The 11036-nt window shown below is 34.9% G+C and overlaps 1 protein-coding gene across 1 annotated transcript in view; it reads right to left on the reverse strand.

Moving 5' to 3' along the window:
• LOC108969364 (transmembrane inner ear expressed protein) overlaps positions 1-5255 on the reverse strand; it is a 7234-nt gene extending 1979 nt beyond the window's left edge. The window contains exons 1-2 of the mRNA XM_018934016.1: positions 5066-5255; positions 3682-3834 (exon numbers count right to left, since the gene is read on the reverse strand). Of these exons, the coding sequence (XP_018789561.1) occupies positions 3682-3834; positions 5066-5174 (262 nt within the window). The 5' untranslated portion in view covers positions 5175-5255. The remainder of the gene's footprint in view (positions 1-3681; positions 3835-5065) is intronic.
• Positions 5256-11036: the final 5781 nt, after the last annotated feature.

Genomic DNA, 11036 nt, shown 5'->3' on the forward strand with positions numbered 1-11036 from the left:
AGAATGCGATAGTTTACAGCATTTGTTGGAATATAAAAGAAAAAAATAAAAAACAGAAAAAAAAAAAAAAAAAAAAAAGCAAACAAAAAAAAAAAAAAAAAAAAATTGCCGCATGGAAATCCGCGTAGCTAGAAAATTTATAACGATAAATTCAAAATTATGGGGAAACTAAGTACATAGATCGTTCATACTATAGCATCATTATTTTTTACAGAGATATGACATGTGACAGGATTGGTTCTGCGCAAAAAATTTGACTCATAGCGAAATCGCTGAACAACTAAAAATGGCAAAATCATCTTTGCCTTTCGCATTGAAAGGCGGGTAGTGGTAGAAAAGAGGGATTTTAATCTGCAATGCAGCTAAAAAGGTGTTGAGCTATGCGAAACGAAATCCTGGACTACTGCTTACAGAAATTACACAAAGAATGGATTATGTTCCTTCAAAAGTAATGCAATACCAAAACGCAAATAATAACCAACATAATTTGGGGACGTATCTCGAAAATTACAATTTCGTTCATGCCTTACTTTACCTGCGTTGTAATGAACGACGAGTTCTACGTAATAGAGAACTTCGATGGCGCCAGTTTTACGCAACAAACAAAACGGGCAATGCTGCCAGCGTCGTTTGCCTTTAATTCAGCTTCATAAGGGTCCAGTACTCTTTTGGCCTATCTCGTAAGATGTCATTACGGGAAATGTGGCTATTAAGTGATACCAAGATAATGGAGTGGTTGTTGTTCCTAAAGAGACGAAACCTCCGAAGCTCCAGAGTTATGACCAATTAAGATTTATTGGATCATTACTAAAGCCAAACTATGAAAAACCCAAACAATTGTAAAAAATGAAAGTCAATTTAAAAACAAGTAAGGAAGGGCTAAGTTCGRGTGTCACCGAACATTTTATACTCTCACATGATAAAGTGATAATCGAGATTTCATTATCCGTCATTTACATATTTTTTTTTTTTGCTGTAAATTAATTAGATTAGATCAATTTGTGTACTTTGAGTATTGAATTGTATTTTCATTTATTTTAATTGCATTGAAAAGTTATAGTTCGATCACGACAATTTTTCCACAAGGGATACCTCAGCTCAAATTCCGTATTTGTGTAAAGTTTTATTCCACTGTCATCATTGGTTCCTAATGTATATATTATACAGAGAAGGCATCAGATGGAATTCAAAGTAGCGTTATATTGGAAGGCGTGGTTCTGAACCGAGTTCACCCATATTTCGTACATGTCATCAGGGTGTTAATAAACTATTATGTACCGAATTTCATTGAAATCGGTCCAGTACTTCCTGAGATATGGTTTTTTGTCCATAAGTGGGCGACGCCACGCCCATTTTCAATTAAAAAAAAAACCTGGATGCAGCTTCCTTCTGACATTTCTTCCGTAAAATTTAGTGTTTCTGACGTTTTATGTTAGTCGGTTAACCAATTTTGCCCATCTTCGAACTYAACCTTCTTATGGAGCCAAGAAATACGTGTACCAAGTTTCATCRTGATATCTCAATTTTTACTCAAGTTACAGCTTGCACGGACGGACGGACAGACAGACATCCGGATTTCAACTCTACTCGTCACCCTGATCACTTTGGTATATATAGCCCTATATCTGACTCTTTTAGTTTTAGGACAAACAACCGTTATGTAAACAAAACTATAATACTCTCTTTAGCAACTTTGTTGCGAGAGTATAATAAAAGGCGAATCGTAACCAAAGACATCAGTTAAGATTCTTTGCAAGTGCTTATGAAGGATCTTAAGTCAAAAGTGCGATTATTTACCTATAACAAAACAAACAAACTATCCTTTTTTAAATTTTTATAAATATAACTTTTAAAAATATTTTTGAAATTCAATAATTACGTTATGTGTGTGGCTAATTTTACCACATATCAAGCGAGAGCTGGGTGGTGAAATCATGAAAATAATAATAAATGTCAAAAAGACAAACGGTCAAACAATTTTAATATCAAATTACATCCGAAAATTTTTAAATCGTGCACATATTTTGAAAGTTGATCTCCTAACAGGGATATAGCAGATACAGATTTAAATATAAAATGCGTAAAAGTAGCTAAAGTTTTTTTCTCAAATATGTTCCACTGTAAGTATAATGAATTCGGTTCCAAGACGTTGACGGTTGCCATAACCTTGTGATCTATAAACGTTGAGCCAAACCGGATGATTTTTACATGCACAACCAGCTTCATATTGCACCAAGTGTCGAAAGAGTAATAAAATTTAAAATAATTTTCTTAACTTACCACAATTCTAATATGCACCCTCATACTTGTAAGTGTACCTCATTAAAAACATTGGACATCCAAACCACCATCCACTATAAGAAAGATTATGAATTTTGGATGCTTCCCTGGTGGCGACAATTTCCTCATCCGGCTAAACTTTTTGGTCGTTGCGTGACTTTTTTAATTACGGAATTGAAGGTCGAACGGGATCAAAACCTTCGGGTTTTTTATGTTATGTCGACTGTTTCGAATGTTAATTCGTCTTTGATACACACCAGTGGATTCATGTTTCAATAATCTCAAAACGGAGAAGAACCTCCATCGAATTCTCTTGTTGCCCGGAGTAAAGAAATCATACCTACGCCTATCATACCTACACTATAAGAATGTCTAATGCATTCCCTTGAAGTTCCTACTATCCGTACTCGCGCCCTCTGTGGACGCTGTTATCGCGACACCTAGGTATAGCTCTTCACAGTTCGCCGACAATATTGAAAGTTGTTAAATTAATGTCTGACAGTCGCCATTGAAGGACAAGAATCCCTACATTCAGCATACAGCAATATTCCATTAACGTTGAAGGTTTAAATTTTTGAAATTGTATATAAAGGTTTATCGAAAGAGGTTCAAATCGTTTTCGGGTTGCAACAATTTAGGTTTTGAACGAATGACGCTCTCATGCACCTGGGAACTTTAAAATTGATACGAAATCGCATTATTTATTGCAAACTATATTCTGTCTGTTGATTTTGTTAAAAGACGCAGATTTACGAGTTTCAGAGTGAGTAATTTTTATTTTTTATTTTGAGCATGAGTTTTACTTAATTTATTCTCTTTATAAAAGCAAATATATGTGGGAAAGGACGATTACAATTCTAAAATATTTGCTTCTTAAGCAATTATAGCGATTTGCTATTTTGACTTTCGCGCCCTTAAAAATTCGGTCTGTTGCCGTCAACAGATAGGGAAGTGCACGGGAGATAATCTCACTTGCATCGCTTGTTGTTTACGACAGTATGCAACACAACCGCAAATTGTCTTCGAACTGCTGACTGGTTTTGCTTTACTAGAGTCGAATTTATTAAAATGTGAGAGAAAAAAATGATTTAAGTAAAAAGTAAAGATTTGCGAAGCATACTCGTACCAATCTTACTTAACCCACCTGTTAAAAACCATGAAAAAATGGACCCCACATGTGTCATTTAACTTCGCAGACGTACATTGTGACAAAAAAGCTCGAGGAAATTGTAATTAAATACCCCGAAAAAGTGATATTTCAGAAAAATGTACTTTGCTAAGTTGGCAACTGTTCTTAATTACTATGCCAAATATTACGGTGCTTTTGTTTTTCACATAAAATAACATATTTTTATTAACTAGAAAACACTGAACACGTTTTTGATTGTGTGTTAGAATTACCTTTTTGCAGGTCCATCTCATCCATGTCAGAATTTTTAATTTGCTGAAGTTTTTCTCGGAATTTCTTCGTGATTTGTTTACGCTGATAGTCCGCCTCTATTTCCTGTTTGGTGCGTGGTATCCGAAATCGAATACAGCAGCAGACCATGATTACTAAATGGGACGAAAGATATTCATCTATTATATTTTTTCGAGTTCAATATAATTGCAGTATTAGAAAAATAGTAAAAGCATACTTATTATTATACATATTGGTAATATTTCAAATGAATAACGATTTGCCGCATTTTACGTCGAAAATTTGAAACCGCTCGACCTTCTCAAGCGACATCGCTTCGCTCTATGTTCTTTTAAAAAGCAATGAGGCTCAATTCTGACTCAATGGGTATGTAAATTATATTAACGAAATTGAAGCTCGTGATCGCATCAATCAACGGATATATTGAGAGAACACTTCGGTGAGCAGATAATTTCAACATTTGAAAGAGATAATCTGCAGAAAATAAATGCCAAATAGTATTCTCTCGAATGATAGTAAATATTCACCTTTAAATTTGAAGTTCTGTGTTTTTTTCTTTAAAAAAGCAGGGAACCTCGAAATGGGTCATCCTTTATATAAAAATGAAACGCTTTTTCGTTATGTGCCCGCGTAACGACGAATATGTACAGGTATTCGCTTACACCATCGATTTTGTTATATACATATGTATGTATTAAGAACCGCTGAACCAATTTGGCTGAAAATTGCTAAGAAGTTAGCTTAAAACCAAGCGACGGACATAGGCTACTTTTTACTGTTTTATGACAAACAAACAAAGTTGTATTTCCAATCATAAAATTTCATTAAAAATTTTATAAGGGTAATACAACTGAACAGCTATATAAAATATTTAAATCAGCTTATTTAATTGAATATCAGTGTGATACATAATTTTGTTGTATTCGATCCTCAAAACAAATGAATATAATAAGTTTTTAAATCACTCACACAAAACTTGAATTTTTATGAGTATTATTCTTTATAGTATACACTTGCCGGCATTGTAGTCAGCCCACTTGAATGAAATAAGTCTGAAATGTTTTCTCTTCGCCACTATTATCTGGCGGTGTCTTACTCATCAAGGAAAACAAGGTTTTTGAGACATCTTTCTTGTTACTGTCGATGTGGTTTCAAACGATATATGTAATTCCCAGAAGCAATAAAGAAGTTCCTTATCTATTATTCATTGTAAACTTATTTTATTTTAAGAGAATTCTTGATTTGTTTTTATTGTTTAAAAATGCCGGTTTAAAAACTATTATACCTGTGTATAAATTGTAACTAACCCACAAGGAATAAACACGCTTATGCACATATTTATATAGAGAAGTCTTTAACACCTACATATACTTAATGATATCCCCAGACAAATCGCAATTATATGCCAAACACGAAAGCCGCCAATAGTAACTGTTTCCAGCCACACAGGTTCGGGATCCTCTTCCACGTTCATTGCCAATATATTAAAGTAAGTGGGACAGATTTCAGTGATATTTGATGAGTTGTCTCAAAGAATTGATTATCGAGATTTCAAACACGTGAACTTAATTTCTGGTTTGAATTTTAAAACAATATATACACGATATTTTTTTGATATACTCAATGCTTTAAATACTGTTTTACGGTCTACATGTATACATTTTCAATTTATGTATGGTAAACTAAGTTTAAGATTCTTCGGAGGAAGCGCTATGTGCAAAAGCTAAAGGAATACTGAGTTTCAAATATCCTTAACGGTAAAGTTGGCCGAACTCACTAGAATGAGTACATTAATGAGTATCTTCCCATGTATGGGTGCAGTATGTTAAATACAGGGTGGTGATATTAAGTCAATTGAATTATTGGACGTATGAGTAACAGTAAAAAATTGGCACTATAACCGTATTCACATCGTCATTTATGTTGTTCGCCATGTGAGAGCAAGAACAAAGTCGTATTATATCTTAGTATTTAATTATATACAAGCACTCACGATTATTAAAGTGATATACCCCCTTAATTTCTTCTAACTTTCAACTCTCATCAGCTGTTGCTTCGATTCGCCATTTTCCAAAATTCGATGAATTGAAGGTTTTCAAAGTAATTCCAAGCAATATTCGTCCAAGTGACATGTCATGTCACCCTATATACACCCACTGCTTTCAGCTCATAAAGCAGGTAGCATAGTGCGTTGATATTGATATGATATAGCGGTAGATCTACGTATGTACATCCATATGTATGTATGCATGTAAAGCACTTTATTATGTGTTCGTACACTCATAAGTTAGGATGGTGAATGCTAAGTTGTGGTAAACTAGAAAAAGGCCAGCAAGTGACACCAGAATTTGTGAACTGGGAGTGCCACAGCAAGCGAATTTATTTTCACCGCCATTCTTGAGCTTTCACTTTCCCTTGTTGTTGTCTTCACAACAATTTTTTCATTTAATACGACACGGTGGCGCTGACTTTGCATACCTTATGTAGGCGGTCTGATGATGACCTGAAGCGTGTGCAAGTAGGCGAGGCTGCCGGCACGTTGTTGATATGTGTCTCAGCGACCGTTCAATCCCCGTCACCGCTATTGTTCTCCGTACATAAACGCTCTGTGAATGGCGCGATAAATGTCGGTACACAGTAAAAGGACATTAGCTAATGATGAGTTAAAATTATAGCACCAGCCGAAACTTTTTTAAAATATCATTTACTTATTAAATAACTTTTAAGAAAACTCTTGAAAATGTTTCCGAAGTCAATCTAACCGATAATAGCTATTACTATCTGTCCTTAATCATGGCTTTTGTACATAAGTATACTCTAAGGGTATTTCAATATTTTTATAGCCTAGTTCTAAATTAATTCATTTGTATTTACATAAAATGTGTAAATAATTTTCAAAACGAGAAAATAATCCGCCAGTCTTTGTCGAAATTGGACCGGAAATCTGTTTTTAGCCTGCGAAGTATGGAGAACGAGCTTTCGAGGTGCCGAGGGTTAGAGCTTTGAACAAAACATTAGAAAATTAGGAACTATTACTTCTACTTCATTTGTAGAACATAAAAAACATTGAGCTAGTCTATTTTCAATATATTATATACAAGGTATATTCCAAAGTAAACCGGACTTAAAAAAAAAACAGATCAAATGGGTTTTTCGGAAAAATCAATTTATTTTATTCAAAATAGTCTCCTTCTGCTTCAATACAGCTTTTTGCAGGCCCAAAAGCACGTCGCACGAGTGTTTTAGCTCGTTGGCCGGTATGGCCGCCATTATGCCGGTGCAAGCCCTTTGAATGGCTTTCCTGGGTCATGGGCCAATGCATTTTTCCGAAAAGGAATAAGTCGCACGGTGCACGGGAGTTGTTATGGTTAAAATGTGATTTTTGCTCAAATAAATCTCTTTAATGATGTCCTTTGAATGTTGGATTCGGAACAATTTTTGGTTATCAGTCAATTTGTGCGGAACAAACCGTGCACACACATTTCGTAAGCTCAGATATTGAGTCAAAATGCGATAAATCGATCGGCTGAGTTCGCGCACAGTTTCGATGGAGTTTCCGGTGATCACACATGTTGATCGTCATTTATGTCCTCACATTTAAACCACTCGTGCACTCTGCTACGGGATAGTCAATCAGCTCCATAAACTTCTTTCATCAATTGAAACCTTTCGGTAAAAGTTTTACCAATTTTAAAACAAAATTTAATGTTGGCACTTTGTTCGAATCTCATTTTCGCACCAATAACACAAACATACGACACTTAAAACGCAATAACTTCACTTCCAATCTATGAAATTCTCATTGGACAAACGATAAAGATAGCAGATTCTAACGTACTAGTCGACATATAGATGGCGCAACCAGGGGGCGCTAGATTTAAAAAGTCCTGTTTACTTGGTAATACACCTTGTATATTTTTAATATTTTTTTAAATTTTTCGGCTGAAAAACAAACTTTAATTCGATTAAAGTTTAACTTCGGTTGCATTGACTCAACGTTCTACCGTGAAACATATTAACATATTTTATACATACTGTCATATTTGGAGAACAAGAATCGATTCGCTATCCATACACCACCAATGTATAACCCATCATTAGATCATAGTTTCTAAACTAAACAAAGTAGTCGATAGAGTAATAACGAGGGACGCCACCTTATTATGTCTGCCCGAAAATACGTGAAAAACGATGTAGAGGAAACAGATGATGCGTAATGGCGATTCAAATTAATTAGTTTTTGCAAAAACAAGAACATTCTGAATCTCTGATGCAAAAGGCTAGGACAGATTTGATTACTTATACGTCTTTTGGTAGGCTGCTTTGTAAAGCAAAGCTTACGTCGGATCATTGGTGAGCTTAAGACTGAAATCTTTGCTATGCGGCTCGATATGCTCAAATAAGTAACGGAGTCATTTGCCGTGGTTAGTGGAGGCGGTCAAAGCGAAATAAAAACAATTATTTTATATTCGCAGAAACCTGTTTGAAGATGCGCGAGATAGCTTGAAGCAGATGCAGTGAAATATTCTCATTCATCATGAGAAAACTGGAACCACTAGTAAACAGCAGAGGCAAAGTAACTGTGGACTTCACGAAGAAGGTGAAGGCTTTGCTAACGGTCGGAGAGGAAACGGTCACTGGGCTCTAATATCCCGATTTAATGAGCCAAATTGCAGAAAAACGGCGCTTCCCTCATGATAACGCACCGCATGGGCCCTTCAAATTTCACCGAAGTAGGGACGAATTGGTGTCTCATCCACCGTATTCATTCCAATTGGAATGAGTAGTTTATCCTCGGCACATACGTTTTCTTGACAGACTTCCATAAAATATATTTTACAGACGCCATTTTGCAAAATTTTCAATTTATTCTCTATATATTATATAATTTTTAGTTAAAATATCGGTGCATTTGGATATAACAAAATCACTGTTCCTAATCATATTTTCAAATTTATTTGCATTTGCGCTTTAAAAATTTCTTACTCCATTTGAATTACTCCAGTCACACATGCATGCACAGATATTTGTGAAGAATATGTCGTAACGTGATACACTGTGCAGTGGCAGGTCATTACTTGCACCACTGCTGACAATGGGGCACTCCTTGCTGATGGTATTAATTTGTTTTGTTTTGCTCGGACGGATATGTTGAATCAAAAACGTGCGATTACGTAGAATCCTTTATATGCAACTATACACATACATACATACTAAACTAWACATGTATACGAACATTTTGTTAAGTAAAAATTGTGGAAATAGTTGGCATAACTTTAAGATAGCAAAAGCAAAAAAGGTGATTATGGGAAAGGGCCAGCGCATAGCGTCGTCTTTATGGCGTGATGAACACTTGCTATAGCTTGTCTACACAGTTATTGTTGTTGTCGCTCAACTATTGGCGTGCAGCTCACCGGTTGCGTCTGCTATTCACGTTTGCTTGACCACTGCTAACGATGACCCTTTTGTGGGTTTACGCTAAAGTATATACATATGTACATATGTAAGTATTTTTGCAGTTGTCTGACTACAAACTCATTTCTGCTTCTGCTCTAATCCATGACTAATTATTCCGTTATAATTGACTTAAATCTTTCAATACACAGGAGATATATGACTCTTGACCAGATTTTTATATTCTCGCAACATGCTTCACAGATTTATTACATTTGTTTGTCTAAGGCTCGTTTGTAACATCTAAAACTATTCGAGATACGAAAAGAGTTATGTATACATGTACCTATGTATATCAAAGTGATATAAATTAAATAATTAATGAAACTTGGTACACGTGTCTGTTGTCGCTCTGAAAAGGTTCGGAATTCGGAGCCCACAAAATGCCATTAATTAAAAAAATATTAAAGGTGATATTTAACACTACGAAATTTAGCTATTACGGTAGTGATTAGCAACTGTGGTCCAAATTTTGAAAAAGTGTGCATGGGTTCACTCTGTAATAGTAGCTTTAGTGTACATACGTATGTATATATCTTGCAACCTACTAAAGCTATATTAACTGAACTTTCTAGGAAATTCTTATTTTTTCATAATGTATTTTTTCATATCCCATCTGATTCTTTCTTCTAAAAATACTAGTAAAAAGGGTTCTATAAGTTTTCAACTTCACAGTAAAATTTATAAGCTACCATTATCGAAATTCAGAGAAAATCTTCTCCTGATAATCATGTGCTCTGGTGTTTCGAATGTATAAAATTAGTTCAGTACATTCCTGGGGGATGTAAGGATTTTTATACTCCATATTTATTTTATACCGTATATAGGGGAAACGGTCCATGAATTACATCATTTCCCCATATATTACTCTACTTTGCAATATTTTTGTTATTCCAGGTGATGGAAGTATGCTCACTTCCGCAATTCAATGCCACAAGTAAATCAGTCCAGACCTATCCCTACCCCAATCATACCCTCTATACTGATTATCGAATGCCGTTCTGAGCACGTCCCAACTTTCCGCCAATGAATACATTCCAAGTTTCTTAAGATACCTTAATTTTTACTCAAGTTATCTCTTGCATACAAAAACTCGTCTCGTCATCATGATTATTTATACATACATATACAGATTTTCTTTCGCTGCGACTGTACTTCGGAGTCACAATCACAGGATATACAGGAATAACGTAACGATGAAAGTCAAGCATTTTAGGACAACAAAGGGGATCCAAGCAGCATGTTCCTCGGCTCTCAAGGCTACTTCGGAAAATGCGTTCAATTCTTGGAAAACGCGCTAGTAGCGCTGCATCGAGGCTGAAGGAGTCTATTTTGAAAGTTTTTAAAGAATTGTAACGATTAGTTCAATATATTTTTTTTTTTAATCGACTCAGTCCTGTTACTTTCCGGACAAACCCCGTACAGACATATACGAATGTATGTAACCCTATATCTGACTCGATAATTTTTATTTGATACAAGCAAGGTCAACAAAATGTTAACATGTTGCAAGAGTATAAACATGGATAACAAATAGATTTGTATGTTATTAACTGAGAACAGATTTTCAAGTAATTTTATAAATATAAAACTCACACACTGATCTACATATCCGTATTCGGCATAAAACTTGTTAGAATAACAGCAACAATTATAAGTAGTAAGCAGGAGTTGAGGATGGTATTGGCTCAAATTTATCTATTTCTATCTGAGATTTATTAAGGAACCTCACATACGATCACCAATCATATGGAGTAAAGTTAGCCGGAAGTTCGAAAATCCTGATATTAGTTATATATATATATTTTTTAACGTTTGAAGGTGTTCGTGGCTTCATTTACTCATATAAAATATTTAGTATACTGATGATACTTTACAGTCA

This window comes from Bactrocera latifrons, unplaced genomic scaffold (assembly GCF_001853355.1).
Source record: "Bactrocera latifrons isolate USDA-ARS-PBARC rearing strain unplaced genomic scaffold, ASM185335v1 scaffold_25, whole genome shotgun sequence".
In the NCBI taxonomy this organism is placed as follows: Eukaryota; Metazoa; Arthropoda; class Insecta; order Diptera; family Tephritidae; genus Bactrocera; species Bactrocera latifrons.